The sequence below is a fragment of the Chiloscyllium plagiosum genome, chromosome 25 (genome assembly GCF_004010195.1).
Source record: "Chiloscyllium plagiosum isolate BGI_BamShark_2017 chromosome 25, ASM401019v2, whole genome shotgun sequence".
NCBI lineage: Eukaryota > Metazoa > Chordata > Chondrichthyes > Orectolobiformes > Hemiscylliidae > Chiloscyllium > Chiloscyllium plagiosum.
Genome location: NC_057734.1, coordinates 23,596,510 through 23,616,074, shown reverse-complemented (window position 1 = coordinate 23,616,074; position 19,565 = coordinate 23,596,510). Strand labels below are relative to the sequence as shown.

General features: G+C 37.4%; 1 protein-coding gene across 6 annotated transcripts in view; it reads right to left on the bottom strand.

Annotated features, from left to right (window-relative positions):
- atxn2 (ataxin 2) overlaps positions 1-19,565 on the bottom strand; it is a 104,967-nt gene that overhangs the window by 50,313 nt on the left and 35,089 nt on the right. For all 6 annotated transcript variants that reach the window (XM_043715670.1, XM_043715671.1, XM_043715672.1 and 3 more), the window contains exons 4-5: positions 15,451-15,522; positions 13,028-13,187 (exon numbers count right to left, since the gene is read on the bottom strand). In XM_043715670.1, coding sequence (XP_043571605.1) covers positions 13,028-13,187; positions 15,451-15,522 — 232 coding nt within the window. The remainder of the gene's footprint in view (positions 1-13,027; positions 13,188-15,450; positions 15,523-19,565) is intronic.

Below are 19,565 nucleotides of genomic sequence, written 5' to 3'. Positions count from 1 at the left end.
AACGACAACAGACCCCCATTCCTAGACGTGACAGTTAAACGTACAATTAACAGACAGCTTCAAACCAGCATCTACAGAAAAACAAACATATACCAAATACTTAACTTCAGAAACAATCATCCCAACACTCAAACGGAACTGTTTCAAGACATTATTTCAACGAGCTACATCATACTGCAGCACCCGAGAACTACAAAAAGAAGAAAAATATCTATACATTTTCAAGAAACAGGTACCCAATAAACACAGCCTGCCACTTCCTCAGAAGCGAACCCAAACAAGTAGACATAATGCAACCAAAAACTATAGCCACATTACTTTACAAAGGCATATCAGAAATGACTTCCAAACCACTCAGACCCTTTGGCATCATGGTAGTCCATAAACAGCAACTAATGAAGATACTACAGCAAATCTAACATCATTTACAAGATACCATGCAAAAATGGTTTTAAAAAAACACTACTACATCGTAAAAACTAGCAGGAAACTAGCCACTAAGATACATGAACACCAACTGGCCACCAAAAGACACGACCCACTATCACTAGTTTCTATACATACAAAGACTTTGACTGGGACAACACATACAGCCCAAGGACAGGCAAAACAAAAGAGACACATGAGAATTCTTTAGAGGCGTGGCATTCTAACCAGAACTCCATCAACAAACACATCGATTTAGATCCTATCTACCTTCCCTTGAAAATAAAAAATAAAGAGAGCTGGAAATGATGTCACCCACCTTAAGAAACCAAGACCTATAAATAGAGAGGCAGGATTAGCACCAACCCTTCAGAGATTTACCCCTACTATGGCGACAAAATGTTTGAAAAGAATCCTTCAAACTCAACGAGCTAACTTACATACTTATCAACCTGAGCTAAAACCTTTCTCACAAGTCGCTAATGCTAAAGATCACAGCAGGTCAGAAAACATCAAGCTTATGTTTCGAGTCTAGATGACTCTTCAGAGCTGAAGTGAAATGCAGAGGGGACAGCATTTATGCTGCAGGTGGGGGGGGGGGGGAGGGGGAAAGAGAGAGAGAAGAGAGGAAGGGGGAGGAATGGGTCTACCATAGTGCCCCCACACCATCACCCGCCCAAAACTACTTCATAAATGTTCACCCCTCCACACTTCACATCAGCTCTGCAGTCACAGACTCGAAACGTTAGCTTGATCTCTCTTCATGGATGCTGTCTGGCCTGCTGTGATTTCCAGCATTTGTTGTTTGTCTGCTGTTTGCTCAGCTGTCAGAGGATCAACATTGATTGTATGAACCAATCCAAATCGCAAGACTGTTGATCATTGGGATTTTTCATTCACTACAACATCTACACGAAATTCTTAGAAAATTTGATAGCTTCTAATAAATAAGTTAGTTTTTTAAATACAAACTATTCTTTTAAGGGTCAAACAAGAGAATTATCAATTTGCGAAAATTGATTTCAAAACTGAGTCCAACAAATTTCATATAGTAGGTACCTCACTTATGCATTTGTAAAAGCTAAAACAACCATGATTCTGCAATTTTTATGACATTACTGCTACATGTTGAAAAATTGAAAAATTATAAAAGCTATCAATTATGTTTCAATTTTTCCAGCAAAATTGAAAGAGGGAGGGAATAGATAACTATGCATCTTAACTTGCTTCACTAATATATTCCGTATGCATCAAATCCAAGTAATTTAAATAGGCCCAGATATCTCTACCTCTAACAATAATGCAGCATGACTGTTTTCGATCACCTATATTTGGGAAACTGCTGCAGTATTTCTTCAGGGTTACATTTTTAGCTGGCTAGTCACTACTTTTCCTCAAAAGTTAGAAGTGAGCCATTTGCTGATTGCATTGTAAATTCTGACTGTCCCAAATAATGAAACAGTTTGTGGTTGCTCACAAGTTCAGTACAGCATGCAGTGGCAAAGCACATTCAAACTACACAAGTGCCAGAAAAAACACTTCCAATACAACAAAAGTGGAACCACCTCGCTTAAATGGTATTACCAAGATACATCACCAACCATTAACATCTTGAAGGCTCATCTTGCCTAGAAACCAAGCAAGTGTTGAAATTTTCATCATTTGCAACACAAGTAGCTCAGCACCATTTACAACAAAGCAGTCTGCTAGATCAGCAACCCATGAACTTTCACCACTAGTAAGATTGTTACAGATGCAATGCAGCAAGATATGAAGGCTCCTTCAACACACCTCAAAATCTTCAACAAAAAATGCTTGGTCACAGCTGCATGGTCCTCTCCTGCCATTCACCATACATAGCTATGTCCTAGAATTTTTAAAACAGCATTGTAGCAGTACATGGACGGCAGAGACTGGAGGAAGCAACATGCATATTTAAGAAAGAAACAGATTTAAAGAAGCTAAAAGTGTCAAGTGGTTTGGGTATAGAGCAGGAATAGGTCTTTGAGATATAGAATTAACCCGGATCATGATGACTGGTAGAACAGGTTTGAAAGGCTGAATGGCCTACTTCTGCTCCTATTTTCTGTTTCTAAATTTGCTAGTTAAATCAGTTACTTCTTTTACCTTAAAATTCTTTACTAGAAAATGTGGAGTGACTATTACACTCCATTGCAGAGTAGCTAGATTTTTACAAATCAATTTATTTATTAAAATAACCATTTAATATTGAAGACTTGGCAGAGGTGTGATTTGGGGTGGCTTCAGTCTACAGGGATTGTTTCTCTGCCCATTCAAGTCAGTGGATGAAAAACCCAGGTGGTAGTGACTTTGTAGCTTACATTCCTCAACACTTTTTGACTGTCATCCCTGCCTTCCTAATAAATGGAAAATAGACATACCTAGAGTTTAAAATAGTTATCCACAGAATTATAGGATGCGATTGCTATCAACATTGAAAGTAGCAAATTAAAATACACAGCCTGTATTTTTAAGATCAAAGTATAGTTGAACAGTACTTTGCAATCTCGTCTTTCCACCAACTAAAAGCATATTAAAAACTCATTCGCTACCAAGTTGGACAATAGATGTCAAACAGGTCAGTGGTACACACATTCTGAGAACAACACTTAAAAGCAAACAGATGCTGAAAGATTTTGCAGTTAATCTGCAATCTCAAACTGAGTTTGGTTTTACTTTTAAATCCAATGGAAACAAAATATAGTAAATTAAGTGCCCAGCCTGTAAATTTTAAGATCAGCCAAACTGCAAGGTGAAATGCACTTTGTAAATTACCATTCAACATGATCATGGCTAATCCTTATCTCAACACTTTACCACAATACATCTTGGCACCTTCAGCTTCTAGAAATCATTAATTTCTTAAACACATGCAGTGGCTTTGACTCCACAGCCTTCTATGGTAGAGAATTCCACAGGTTCACTGCTAACCAAGTGAAAAAACTTCCCATTTTAGTGCTAACTGGCATGCCATCTTTCCTGAAATTGTGACCCTTATTGTATACACCCAAATGAGGGAAATATTCCTACATCCGGTCTTTCCAAACCTTTCAGTATTTTGTTTAAATGAGATACTCACTTTCTTGGAAATTCCTGTGAATGCAGCCCTTTCAACCCAATCTCTAATTAAACAAACCAGCCTTTCCAAGTCAAGTGAACACTGCACTCAATCTATGAAAGGTACATCCTCTCTTAGCTAACAGACTAAACCTGCACACAATACTCTAGGTGTGGTCTCAAGGGCCTGTCTTGCTCCAGCTGTACATTCTTGTTCTTGTACTCAAACCCTTGTGCAATGAAGTCCACCATATTATTTGTCTTCTCAACTGCTTGCTGCATCCACCGGTTTCATTTCAATGATTAGCGTACAAGGACAACCAAGTCCCTTTGTACATCAACATTCCTCAATCCTTCACCATTTAAATAACACTCTACCATGCTTGTGTGTTGAAACTGGTTAAATGTTGTGTAAAGTGTTCTCAAAACTGGATGACTAATACGTTCCCACCAGTTTGGTAAAAGCTTCATTTCTATTATATGCATCGGGCCCACATCATTACTTAAGCTTTTCTCATCATCAAACAAATCCTAACAGGTTTGCAAATAGTTTATTTTCCATGACCTCTTACGTTTCTGTAGCATTTCAGCAATATCTCAAACAAAAAAATCTCAGAAATGTTTAACTTCACTAAGATGCCATTTGGCCCATTGTATCTCCACCATTTTATTACTTAATGCCAAACTCTTGCCTTTTCTCCACATCTCTGCACACCAACTCTATCCAAAATAACCACCCAATGCCCCCTCAAATTGCCCAACTGAACTTTCCTCCACCAAGTTTCAAGATAGTGCATTCCATTTCCTAACTAATTTCTGTGTGAAAAAGATGTTTCTCCCACCCCCCCCACACACATCATCCTTGTTTAGATGGCACATCTATGCCCCTTTTTTCTGTTGAGCAGGAATAGCTTCTCCCCACCAACTTCATCTAGCCTGTTCATCATTTTGAAAACCTCTATCATATCGCTTTCCAACCTTCTTCTCATGAAGAACAGTCCCAACTTCTTCAATCTATCCTCTGAACTGAAACAATTCCTGGAACAATTCTTTTAAATCCTTTTCTGCATTCTCTCCAATGCATTCACATCATTCTACAATGTGATGCCCATAACTACATACAATATGCCAGATGAGATCAACATCACTAACTGCTTGCTCCGTCACCTTTATATTGTCATTCTTCTGACCAAAATGCATCACCTGTCATCTCTCTGCATTGAACCTCATCTGCCACTTATCAGCCTAGTCCACCAACATGTCAAAGCTTTTTTTGAATTCCATACTAACCTCCTCACTGAATGTTCTTTGATAACTATTTCATTTGTCTTTTGCAGATTACCTGCAATAATTTATACTTTAAAACTATCCCATCTTATGTGACTGGTTCTGAACAATATTGCTTCTATGCCACACGCCTTTCATTTAGGAAGTTCCATAATTCAAACCTACATGGCCCTCTAAAGTCTTGCGTATTCCCAGTAGAATTTCTTTAAATTCTTGACACAAGCAATCCTGTATTCTCCACTTCTACCATCCTGTTCTTGAATCATTTCACAATCACAGGTACACTCAAAAGCTATGATCTACTATCATGCACTGACAACCAAGGCAAACGTTTCAATCAAAGTTACTCCCATGGCCATATAGATTTCTCATGTGTGTTGAAGTTGGTAGTTTATCCTATTTTATTTAAACTAAGGTGCTCCTTCATAATGTGACCAACATTACTTCATATCATTTAATCTCCACTCATCATCCAAGCTTATCCATAGAAGTTCATTCTATAATCAATTAATTACTTTCACATTATCATCTCCATAAATTTGAGGGGACAGACTTTTTTTCTGATTTATCATATTTCTTGAAAACTTAATTATCACCCTTTACTAGTTGCAAACATCAAAATGTGCTTGGTCTCAACCTCCGATATGAAGACAATATCCAAAACTCATAGCTAAACAAACAGCGACGTAACTCATTTATACCATAAACACTTACCCTCTTGGTCTTGGTTAGAAAGTTTCAGCACAAAAATGGGAATGTTGTTTCCATATGTAAGATGGCTCCAATACCTCTCGCATAGACAAATCACTTGTCTTTAGTCACAACCACTCCAAATGGTTTATTTCTGCCATTTTGTTCACTCAATAGGCTTTATCTAATTTTAATACTGCTATCTCTAGACTTCAAATATTCTAAACTCATATTTGAACAGTCACTGCAGTTTCTAATGACTCAAAAATGTAAACATTCTTAGCCCCTTCAGCCTTATCCCTACAGTATGAGTTCTGAAAAATCCAATTGTGAAATTACTTCAAGTTCAATAGTTAATAACTCAGATTTTAAGCTTCCAAAATATTGGGTCCTAACTTTACATTGCATAAACTTAGATAATGGGCCATGCAATTAATACAATTTGTGATGACATGTCAAGTAACCAATAACATTTTCATAATCTTGTTCCATCTAATCAATGTGATACCCTCACTGAGACCATTTGATTGTGGGGATTAGCGTGAAACAGTGAGGGACTAAGTTTGGATACTGCTGAGTATGCATCCATGTATTTTCTTATGGCAGATCTTTCAAATAAAGTTTTGACCAGGGGAATGTAGATGTAAGAGTACTTTATTCAGTAAGAATTCTGCTTTAAAAAGATACTAAATTCATTATTAAATAAAATAAACATTAATGTCCATAGTTGCTCTATTGTTTTCTAGCTCAGATACCATGCTTCCAGTCCAAAATGTTACAGCTAATGTTACCGTACTACTTGGACCAATATTTTGGATTAGTCACCAGAAGACCAATAATGGCATTAACTTCAGTCCAGACAGACAAAGTTGTAACATTAATTCACAGAATTTGCGATTACCATTGTCTTTAATAGCTAACGGAAAGCTGTAATTAATTATTAAATGCTTGCAGAAAGGTGATGGTGCAGGACATATGTCCCGAGAAATCATATTGCCAATTACTCAATATTTCCCTGGATTTTGTGCTGTGCAACAACCTGCACAAATTACATGTACATCGTTCAGCTCCCTATGAACATAGTTGTTCACATCAGAAGTTCAGTTTTTCTCATTTAACCCACACAGGACTGGCTCATAGGGTTGCATGATTAAATAACCGATTTTACAGAATCTAGCAAAACACGTTTATTGTTTGGTACACAGCTTAAGCAGCTTTAAACCTATTCAAGAACCTTTGGTAGGACTGGCAAGACCAGATAATTACAGAAAAAAACATGTATTTTTAGAAGATTTCCCCACAACCAAGGAAAATCCAAACCATTCCTTTTTATAGGATTTAACATTTTAAAATCCTCTTTGCATTCTCTCTATTGATAAAGAATTTTAATTTGAATTTTCATCATCTTTATCACATTAATAAAGTAAATTAATTTATCTTGCTGACACTGAAATACATTCTTATGTGCTGAAAAATGATTAAATACATAAAGAATGGTGGTACCACTGAAAGTTTCAATAAAAATGTGGAGTCCTTGCAAATAAACTTCTTACAAATGTTTCAACAGGTTGATTAACACCATCATCTGCTTCTATGTTTATAAAGTTGCTAACATTGCTGAGAAATTGAAAAGTTGATCCAGTTCACTCTGGTTTAAAGATTATTTTGAACTTCAGAAAACAAAACTGTGTTAGTCTTAAACTGTATTATACCCACATATTTTTCATCAAAACTAAATTCAAGAAAGGCTGAGATCTAGATTAAACCTTTGTTTGAAAAATTCGTAACTATGATATAGAAGAGTATAAACTTTTATACTTGTTGATCTACATCACTTTTCAGTTATTCCTTCCAAGGACCTGCTTAGACCAAATCACGTATGTTTATTATTTCAATTGCACCGTTGGAGGAACTCAGTTATGTCCTAAAATTAAAATCTTATTTTGTTGATTGCCTTTTACTTCTGATCACTTTATTCTCTCTATCAACTTGATTCCAGAAGTCGCTGTACTCATTCTTTGAACTAAATACATATGTTTGAGATATATCAATTTTTCAAAAAGGAGGCAAAAAAATCAAAGCTGGTACATTTTGTAATTTAAAATTGATTTGACTATATTCAGCAAGATATTAGGATATGATACCCCTGTTTAAACAAAATATATTAGCAAGATTGGGATGGAAGAGTAGTTAATAAATTACATTAAAAAGCTGTGAAAAATACCTTGATAATCACAAATTAGTTAACGAATAGTGCACCACAACTTAAGACTCAATATTCTTTGGACTAAATACATTTATTCAGCTCAGAAGATTGAGAACGCAAAACAACAAAGGATAAGCTTCTCAAAAGGGTCTTGACCAATTAAGGTCCAAGGGTAGGTTAATAAAGTGCACAGGACTGTGGACTTTATAAACAGAAGCATAGGCTGGAAATCATGATAAAATTATACAATAAAAAAGGTTGAGCCTTCAACTGGAGTATCAGAATTGAAGTCCTGTATCCAATTCTAAACACATTCTGGGAAAGATGCAAAGACATTCACAAGAATGATTCTATAGATTAGTAAACTCAGTTATGTGAATAGGTTTGAGAAGTTGAGGCTGCTGTCCTTGGAGAAGGCAAAATTAAGAGATTTGATAAAGATACCTTGAATCACAAAAGATATGGATAAAGTAAAAATTGTACCCTTTGGTAGAAGGATCAAAACAAAAGTACATCAATTTAAGGTGACTTAAATTGATAAGCAAAGCAATGAGAAGGAAAACCTTTTTTATGCAGCTATTTAGAATAAATTACTTCCTTATACCTGTGCATCACTAATGGGGAACAGTTAGCTCAGTTGGCTAGACTGCTAGTTTGCAACACTGAGTGGTGCCAACAGCATGGATTCAATTCCCATACTTGCTGGGGTTACTCATGAAGGACCACTTGAAGCATGGTGGCCCTCTGGTTAAACCACCAGTCAACTCTAATTGGAGGGAAACTCTCAGGTCCTGCAAGACTTTGGAGACTTCAAATATCACTGGAAAGGTCAGTATTTATTCTTCATCCCTAATTGCCTTTGTGATGGTGAGACCCTTCTTGAACCACTGCAATCTATCTGGTCTATGAACATCAACACAGTAATAGTAAGGGAGTTCCAGGATTTTGACACACCTCCACAAAGTAGTATGGTTCTAAGTGAGGATTATGCGCAACTTGGAAGGCGTGTGTATTAAGAGTTCCTATGCCCTGGTCCTTGTCTTTGCAGGTGGCAGAAGTCTAAGATTTGTAAAATGCTGTCACAAAAGGACTTTGGCAAGTTGCCACAGTGCATTTCTTGAATGGTGTTCACTGTTGCCACTACACACTAGTAGTGAAAAGTGTTTCTTCAGTGCCAATGGAGCTGAACTAGCCCATGCAAGATAACAGTATTCCAATATGCTTCTGAATTGTAGGTGAATGAGAAGCTTTGGTAAGACAGTTATTTACCTCAGAGTATACAGTCTCTGATGTGCTCTTACAGGCATAGTATTCTTACTACTAGTTGAGCTGTGTATCTGGTAAATGGTAAACCCAAGGATGGTGGTGGTTTGGATCTGAATTGCACTTCCTGGGAGTACAGTGGAGATGGATTCAATAGGGGCTTTCAAGAGACAAAGAAGAAAAAACTGGCAAGACTGTAGAAAAGAAGAAGTGAGGAATGGAACTAGCTAAGTTGATCTTGCCGAGAACTGGCATGGACATTGTGGCATTTCAGTAGCCATTCCACATGAAATTAGAAAACTGGAATTAAATACCGACTTTAGGATTAGATAACTTGCAAAGTACATGCAACCTCTATTTCTGAATAAAAGTTGTTTCATTCATTCCATTGTGATATTAAAGAGTTATTTTGCTCTGCTGACCTGCAAGAAATTGAATGCCCCCGGATAGGGTGGAATCTTATAGGTGGAATGTGGGAGGTTTACATTCCCATCCCTTACCATTCAGGGATTATTTACATTGTCATCCCTTATTCAGAGATCATAAAGAACATTATAGTTTAAATTGACTACTCCCTGCAGTTAAAAAAATGCAATTTACACCAGATCTGGCCATGAAGGGATAATTTGCATTACATTGTTTCTGGAGGTGAGGTGGTCACTGCATTGTATCTTGAGTGGCATGTAACTGTGAGGGAGTGAGTGGAGGTTGCCTTGTGAGCATTATCAACTGTGATGTAAAGATTTTGTATAAAGGAAGGACTGTTTCCTTTGTTCAGAGAGTGCTTCCCTGGACACACCTCAAGAATGGTGAGGTGCGTTCAGAGTTTCTCCAAAGCTTGTATTGTACTGTGCTTAATAAAATTTGGTTATTGTTCACTGAAGTTGGCATGTTGCAGTAGCATCAAGTGCCTAAGAACCTCAAGAAAAAAATAACTTAACACCATGTGGCGTTACTTTCCCTCATCAAATAGCAATAAATTAGATAATTGCTCTGGAGAGCCCGGACCAATCTTCTGATGGCTACTCAAAGCCAGTGAAATGTGAAAATTGTCCACCAAAAACATAAAATAACATATCAACAGCAACAAACATAGGTCAACTCCTGCCAACTTCCATGCTCAGGCAACAAAGTAACAATGTTCAGGAAAGTGTAGCTTTCTCAGGTGCATGGTTATTTTTACATTTGTAAGTTAATTTACAATCAGGCACTAAGAACATGAGAACAAAACAAAACCTTACCACGGAAAGAATTTTCTTTGCATGTGCACTGGTAGCATTTTTAATGAAAGAACAAAACATCGAGATTGAACAGCCTTTTAAAGGGCTATTAGACCAACTTTAAAGCTTCCAGCTACATAGTAACACAAAAGGATGAATATTGTTTTGAGGTGTCAAGCAGATTAATCAGGCTTCCAGTAATTATTTCAATTGTAACTTTTAAAATTTTAAATAAAAACAAATGCATTTGGTTTCATGGCAAATGAGACTTTAAGGGAGAAAAGTGGGTGGTCATCAAGATCAAATACATACCACTTCTTAGCTATACTGTCAGTGTCATACAGCATGGAAACAGCCCCATGGCCTAATTTGTCCATGCTGACCAGGTTCCCTCTACCAAACTGGATAAGAGAAGGTTACATTCAGCTCCAGATGGTATATGGCAACCAGGGAGTCCAGAAAGTGGGTAATAACCTTGAAGGAGACCTGTACCTAACTCAATCATCGCAAACAAGGTGGTTTGTATTATTCCTCTTGGAGGATATAAACACTGGTTTGGAGAATTTATTGCCTCTTTTGTCAATTGTGCTGCACATACACCTCAGAGGACAGAATTTTAACATATCATGCAAAAGGTGTTACCTCTGATGGTGCAGCTATAATAAAGTGCGAATGTATGAGCGATGGGATGTGGCAACAACTTAAAAGTAATTTTCTACTTTACAAATGCTATATCTATTTAACTTGTCAGAGCATGAGAAATGGTGGAACAAATAAAACAAAGATGCTAGAGAAGTCAGCATTAAATGAATGCAAATAACTTGGAAGATTCTGGAAATAGCTTGTATTTGCATTTCAGCAACAGAACCTGAGGCAAGAATTAAGTTAGGCAATATGGACAGGCCTACTGCTGTTGTAATTGTATAGTCAGAAGTTAATCTCAGGGACAAATACATCACAGTCTGGTTTCGTTTGAGACAGGTACCAAAGAGAGAAAAGGGGTCAAGACGGGGGAAATGGAGTTGTTCTGGGGACTAAAAACAATGGCTTCAGTATTTAATTAGAAGAACTTTCTGATCTAATACTAGATTTTGACAAACAGTCTGATAATCGAGTATTGGATGTTAGGTAAGCAATTGGTTAAGTAAACCACAGTACAGGAGTTTAGACATTGGTGAAATAATACTGGGTGTCATCAGCATGCATGTAAAAACTAATCGATGCTTATCATTTAGTCAAACTGGTAAATATTGGAAAGAACAGTGGTGCACAGTTGGAGGAAAAGGCAATGAGGACAAATATTACATCTAGATAGAACCCTCAATTATTCTAGGAGCAGAGAAACACGTGAACAAACCATACCAGGAACATTCAATCCCTTCAAAACTATTCTACCACAGTCAATGAATCACCACCTCAATAATTAACATATTTCACCAAAGACAAGTCGACCAGGCGTAGAATTTCTGTGAGAAAGTGAGGACTGCAGATGCCGGCGAGTCAATCGAAAGGTGTGGCGCTGGAAAAGCACAGCAGGTCAGGCAGCACCCAAGGAGCAGGACAGTAGACGTTACAGGCACAAGCCCTTCATCTGGAATTAGGCAAGTTGAAAGGGACTGAGAGATAAATAGAAGGGTGGGGCTGGGGTTAGCCGGGTAGGTGATAGGTGGATGCAGGTGGGGTGGAGAGTGTGATAGGTTGGTGGGGAGGGTGGAGCAGATAAGTAGGAAGGAAGATAGACAGGTGGGACAGGTCAAGAAGGCAGTGCTGAATTGGAGGATTCGATGAAGCTGGGGGTGTGGGGGGGCGGAATTTGTAAACTAATGAAGTCGATGTTGATGTTGTGTGGTTGAAGGTGGACGATGAGGCATTCTTCCTCTAGTCAGCAGGTGGCTTGGATTTGGCGGCAGGACAAAATACCCCACTGCCCTGTGGCCGATCACTTCAACGCCACCTCCTACACCAAGTAAATGCTAGTCCTGGGCCTCCTCCACCGCCAAATCTAATCCACAAGAATGGAGGAAGAACGCCTCATCTTCTGCCTTGGGACCCTTCGGCCAGATGGCATCAACGTTGACTTCACTAGTTTCCAAATCTCCCCTTGCTCCATCTCATCCCAGATCCACTCTTCTAATGTGGCAGTGCCTTCTTGACCTGTCCCACCTGTCCATCTTCCTTCCCACCTATCATAATCAATTATGCCTGAAGCGTCGATTCTTATGCTCCTTGGATGCTGCCTGACCTGCTGTGCTTTTCCAACGCCACACTTTGATTGTGCTTTTCCAGTGCCATATAAGAATTTTTGTGGACAAAGGATAGAGTACTAGACAATGTAACAGTACATGAAGTTCTAATAGGTATTTCAAGAAACTTAACAAGGAATATCAAATTGTGCAGCAGTAGTTTAAATTTGTTGTCACCAAAATCTCAAAGTAGTAAAAATCAAAACCTAAAGATATTTAGTTCTGACAATGTTGCAGCTAAGCTCCTCTTAAATGGAAATTCTCATTACACTTAATATTTATTCTGTTAAAAAAAAGTAAATGCTCATGATTGCATTTCACCACCCTTCCCAAACTGTTGAGATACTAAAAAGTGGCTCTCTTTTACTTTGTGATGGTAAGTGCACCATGCTGAGTGTCAATATAAAGTTCTTTTCGCTGAAAAAGATTAGATTGTCACTTCTCTGAAAGTGTTATATTTTATCCACAGTTCATGTGGAAAGTAGGGCTTAAATTCCCTCAATTAACATTCCAATTCTGAACCTTCCCAGCAAATTAATACACTGTAAAACAAATTTTAATGTGAAATAAAAGTTCAACTTGTAATTATTTGTAACAAGTTAGAAAGTCAATACCTCTTCTTGCATAACTTAAGTCTACATCTTTAAAATGCAGCATTACGACATCTGCAGATTTAAAAATGATACTTTCAACAATATCTTCACGCTTTGGTCCCAGTTCTCGTGAACTGGATTCAATATTCTTTCGGTGAGCAGCATCAAGCACCAAGTCACACTGGAAAAACAAATTTCAAAAAGAAGAAATCGCGATAAGCAAAAACCTTGACAAACAACAGCATAGTATTGTTCATTTCCAATATACCATTCTTATGATGAAATTAATAATACTTCAAAAAAGGTTATGCATAATGTAAATGGTAGAAACAGGAAATTTAATCAAGTGAAAATATCCAAATACATCTTTAAAACAAAATTAATTCTCTAGTTGTATTCTAATAGCATTCATCCAGAATAACTGTGATATTCCCCAACGTAGCATCCCAACTGCTTCTTCAATGATGGTCTTCAACACTACCTGCAAATTCATCCTTCATTGATCATTCTTTGAGTGAAGAAATCCCCGTTAACTGTCCTTACATTTCTTCCCTAGCTTGAACAGCATTATTAATAAAAAGTTGTCCTTAAGGTATGCGCGTTACCAGAAAACCCAGCACATTATGGTCTAGCAATAAGTGAAGTTGAATTTTGATGATGAGCCAACCTAAGCTATTTCACAGGACAGTTAAAAGTCACCCACACTATTCAGATCTTAGAGGTAGATATAGGACCGATCATACAAGGCAAGTCTTGTTCTCTAAACAATCTCTAGCCTCCCTAGACATCCGTGGTCCAGCTGCATCTGTTTTACAGCAATCTGACAGTTATATGATCACTGTTACTAACATTGACCTTTCTACTCAAGAGTTAACTAAGACAAATACTTCTTCTACAGTCATGGTATGAGTTCATGAGATCAGCTCTCCACATTGCTCGTTGCTCCCATTCAAGTTCAACAGTTAGGTGTGGGAGTGAAAACATTTTTCCAATATTGTCTCAGGATCAAACTGGCAGCTACCATCTTTGCTTACGTTGGCCATTCTTACACAATTACTAAACCATTCTTACACAATTACTAAATTACAATTACTGACATTGTACAGCTGTCAGTAAACCGGTGGAGTTGACATGGACTACTATTACTCCTACTTTTCATAACATCTACATAATTTCAAATTATGCCTACTGTTCCAAGGAGCTGATCCTTTCCTGTCATTATTTTAAGCAACCGAATCTCCATTAAGGCTTCAAACTGGAGATCATGCCAATGGTGCACCAGAAGGTCTCCTCCTTCCTAAGAGTTTGACTGCAGTTTAATATTCACGCTGAATTTCCACAAATTAACTGCCCCTTGTCACAATGACGACAATTTATACACAGCACTTATTCCCCTACCAGGGATCCTTCCCAGTAGTGAGCTTAGGGACAGGATTATATTCTAGTTATGTTATCCCAACTTTTGGAAATGGGACAAGGTTAGAGCAGTAGGCAGTTCTACACTGTAGCAAGAAAGCCATATTGCTGAGAAATCAGGTATCCTACATAATTAAATTTAACTTTTAAAAGGTCTGCAAAGGATAAGCTGGTACATAGATAATGAATCAAACTTTACTGATTGCCAAAACACTTTTGATGGATTTCTACATTCCAATCTGTTTCCATATCATTTTATTCTTCATTTGAAGTCATGCTTATGTACAATAAATATTAATTTCACTGGCCACAGGATGTTAAATATGACAATAAAACACTACAAAACAACATTTCCACCTGGTGGATTCCAAATAACAGTTGGAGTGTTTAACTGTCTGTAACTGAGAATGCACTGATTCACTGAGAACCAAATGATAAACAACACCCACCCAACAGTTAAATGTAAGAAAAGTGGCAAACTTGTTGGCAAGATGGAACTATTAGTTCTGTTACAATTAATAGTTTCAAGTACAAACAATAATTTAGATTGTTGCTACAAATTGAGTACTTGACATTGAGTTATTAGAAATATACAAATATACTACAGATAAACAATATTGTTTTAATAGTTCATAACTGACCTCAAAAAAATTTATAAAAAATTAAACTACTGGACAAGGCATTACCTTGGTGTAGACAACTGGTCAAAGTCCCACGTTAATATCTCGTCATGCAAATGGGTTACATTAAACTATAGGAGAAAGTGAGGAGAATGCTGGAGATCAGAGCTGAAACAATGTATTGCTGGAAAAGCGCAGCAGGTCAGGCAGCATCCAAGGAGCAGTTGAATCGACGTTTCGGGCATGAGCCCTGAAGAAGAGCTCATGCCCGAAACATCGATTCCCCTGTTCCTTGGATGCTGCCTCACCTGCTGTGCTTTTCCAGCAACACATTTTCAGCTGCATTAAACTATATTATGATAATGTGTAATTTAAGAATCTGAAAGATATATAAAACATCTTGCTTACCTTGGGACTGTAGGTCTTAAAAACACCTTCATATATTCCACCATTTTTCACCTTTAGTTCACATTTTGCACCCTGTAAGGTTAGACATAACGAATGAAGTCAGATAGATTAAGTTGCACCTTTGCAGTCAAATTCTGTTGTTGACAATTTTCAAAAAATTGTTATAATATTTTTGAATGCCATTACAGTAATTTCAATTTCATAGCAACAATCTTCAAGCAAACATTTTCTCAAAGAAACCTATCTAATTCCAACATACTTTGTAATCTATTAGAGCTGAAAGAAAAGGAACAAAAAAGTAATTACAAAATAATTCAGATAATGATATAAAAATTATGAAGGAAAATTGTATCCAGTTGCAAGGCTGGCAGACCGAGAGATCTGTCTGAGCTGCACAGTTTGTGGGTAAACTTGAAACTGTACTTCAATTTAGTAAAGATGAATAGTTAGTATTTTTGCGCTTTACTTGCTGTTCGATTGCTATGAAAATAAAGGTGGTTGGATGCAATTTTTCAATGTTTTGTAAATGAAACCGCAGTCAAAATTTCTTTGCTAACCACTGCTAGAGTATGCAAAATTCAGCATTAAGTGGTGTTGCTGACTTGAAACTACTTTCATTTTGTATCTTTAAGTCCTCTGTAACTATTTTATTATGGCAAGATGATCAAGATTGTACATCTGTGCCTGACCTGGGTACATGTGCTCCAGCAGATTCAATCAAGTTAGATATCAAATGACAATCCTACATTACTCCTGCTATCATATATTAGGCTAGTAAAACAGGAACAAATCAGGCAGATGAACAAATGGTCCACAGAACAATATTTAAAAAGGGAAAGGGTTTTGATTTCTGGAGCACAGGCATCAAGTCCCAGCACAGTTAAAAGGCTCAGCAAATGGGAGCTTCAGTTAAAACTAACCGAATTCCAAGTTCCTTATAGGAAAGTAAACAGAACAGATTATTCAAATTTGTAAATTCTGCAGTGAGACAGCTAATAGCCTGCCAACCATAAAAACACTGTGGGGCACATCTGACAAACTCTTGATATTTCAATTGGTAATGGAAGGGCCATCAAGTCATTGTTAAAATTTCAACCATAGCATCCAATACATCTAACTGACAGGTAGATGGAGGATTGAATTAAGATCACAATGTCTTATTGCCACAGCGTTTCCTCCTAATTCCCAAGAAAGAAAATGGCACCGAAAATTGGGTTCCGAGATACACGCAAAGTAGTGACATTGGCACCAAATTGACCAATTAACCGACATTAGATAATGGCAGAAATGTGATTCACACAATCATGGGTCAAACTTTCACCCCTGAAATGCCAGGAGAATTTGGGGTAGAAGTGATTTTATCAATTCACTAACCTGAAAAGCTGAGAATTTATGGTGAAAATAGATTCTAAGACCCACCTGTATAATGTGCTCCCAAAATGATCACAGATTTTCATTTCTTGATTACACACAGGAGTATGCTGCAGTACCATTAATTTCGGCTGTTTTTGTTTTCTTTGACTGTAATTAAGGCTCGTAATACAGTCACACTACCTAATCTTTGCCCAATGACCACAAGTCCTTTCAAAAATATATTTTGATATGCAAGTGGGCAAGACAAATTCTTCAAGCATATGGTGGGAAGCTAAGAACATTCACTTTTTTTCATGTACAAAGGTTGTTATGGACAGAATTTTCTTATCCCTGGAGTAGAAAGGAAGGAGATTAACAAGAAAGGTGGCTAAGAAAAAGGAAACAGGGAATGAAGAGCATTGAAATATTTATTTTTCAATGTTTTACACATTTGCAAATAAAGTTAGTTAATTACCATATTCTGCAGCGTTAAAATCTTTGCATCAAGTAGGGCCAGATGAGGGACTGAATATTCATAGCTGGATATATTTTTAAAGAGCTGACAAACCAGATTTTTACCAGGGTCAGAGGGTGCCTGAACATAAAGTGCTGACACTGCAACACCTTTCCATCTCCCCCCGACACCCTGAAAAAAAACTCAGGCACACAAAACCAGCTTTCTTGAACACTTCCTGTGGCAAAATCCCAGGAGCAGCAGGGAATATTAGCTAGCCAGTTATGGGCCTCAAATTGACCAAGTGAATGGGTTTTTCCAATGACCATAAATCCTTTTAAAAATATATTTTGATAAGTAAGTGGGCAAGACAAATTCTTCAAGCATACGGGGAGGAGCTAAGAACATTGTACATGGGAAAAAAAAAGTGAAAGGTGAACTCAGGTTATGAGAAAAATTCCAACAGTAACAAGTGGGTAACAAGGCATGATGCCATCAGCCATCATGACCAAATTTACATTGACTCCTGTAGGATTTGTATTTTCTAATACAAGCTAAGAAAAACTAGCAACTACTTTTTGTTTGAACAAAGGAGATTAGTGGATTAGGTAAACAGGATAGCAACAGTTCTGACTAAGTGACAAATCTGAAAACCACAGAAATTGACACCACATTAAATGCAAGGCATTCAGAATAAAGAGCAAAGGAAATGCCACCAAAGTATGACAGTTAGGTGATTTAAGCAGAATCCATCTCAACATACAGAAACAGCTTCTGAAGTGATTACTCGAAAACATATATAGAAACAGGCCAACTTCGTGGAACTCAGATTACTGCTCTAAAGAATGTTAGGTGGATTGGCTATGCTAAATTGCATTTAGTGTCCAGGGATGTGCAGGTAAGGTGAGTTAACCATGGGAAATGCAGGGTACAGAGATGGGGTGGGCCAGGATGGAATGCTCTTCAGAGGTTCAGTGTGGACTCAATTGGCTGAATGACCTGCTTCCACACTATTGAGAATCTGTGATCTGTGAATGTCAGCCCCTTTCCAAGTTGTAAATTCAATATGCTTTTATCAATCTACATAAAGGGGATGAATATCCAGCAAAAATACCCAAAGTGTTTACGGATGACCCACAACTGGACTTTACTGCTATATGTTGGGCAAACAATAATATTTGGTGGTGGGAAATGCCAAATTGCCAGTTAATTCTTTGATATTGGTTTTGGGATGGAGCTGTAATGGCATGGCAAACATTTTCATCCCACCCCTCATTTGTACCACAGAAAAAAATGGCAGTGAGCTACATTCTTGAATCACTACTATACGTAATCTAGGCAGAGTGTTTCTTTCTTCAGTGGCTTGAAGCAACTGTGAGGCTTTCTATGCAATTTCAGGGGTAGTTAAGTGTCAATAACATTGCAGGGGATCTAGAATCACACTACGCTGTGTAAGATCTGCAGATTTCTTTTCCTAAAGATAGTGAGGTATTGATCCAAATTGATAATTACTAACCATTCTTAATGATACCAAAATTTTACTCCTGAGTAATCAAATCTATATTACATGAGCTCCTTTGTTGGAATTTTTAGCATCCTCCTAAATAAGAAAATTTGAGCATCAGAACAAAAGAGCAGCACTTAAGTTTATGAATACCTACTTATGCAGCATAGCAAACTGTGCATTCTGAGTACATAAACAGCAGATATAATTCAGATGAAGTGGTGCATTTTGGGAAAAAGGACATTTAAACAATTGTGAACAGTAACAGATCAGGACTACAGGCGCAGAGATGTAAAGTTCATTGAAAGTGAAAAGAGTCCTCAAAAAGGAAAATGAAATTCTAGGTTCAATCATAGCATGTAGCCTTTCCTCGCAGTCCAATCCATCCATTCCAGCTATTAATTTCGTACATTCTTGACTTGTCTCCAGTGCATTTATATCCTTTATTGCATAAAAGGCAATACTATACACAGTACTCCAGATGTGGTCTCACCAATTCCAGGTCCCCGAAGCACTACCTTCCCCTAAATTTATGTTCAATTTTCCTAACTATAAACAATTACATTCTAGAGATTTTCTAATCAAATGATCAGAGATGTTATTATAAATTTCTGCAGCAAGTGAGACTTGAACCCAGACCTCGTGGTTAGGATGTAAGGACACTACATTGGACTCCAATGGCTCTTAACATTTGCATGCTGCTAGCTTTCCAAATTACTTGTTGCACCTGCATACTAACCTTTTGCAATTCATGTACTTGGACACCAAGATCTGTCTGCATTTCAGAAGGGAAACATTTAAAAG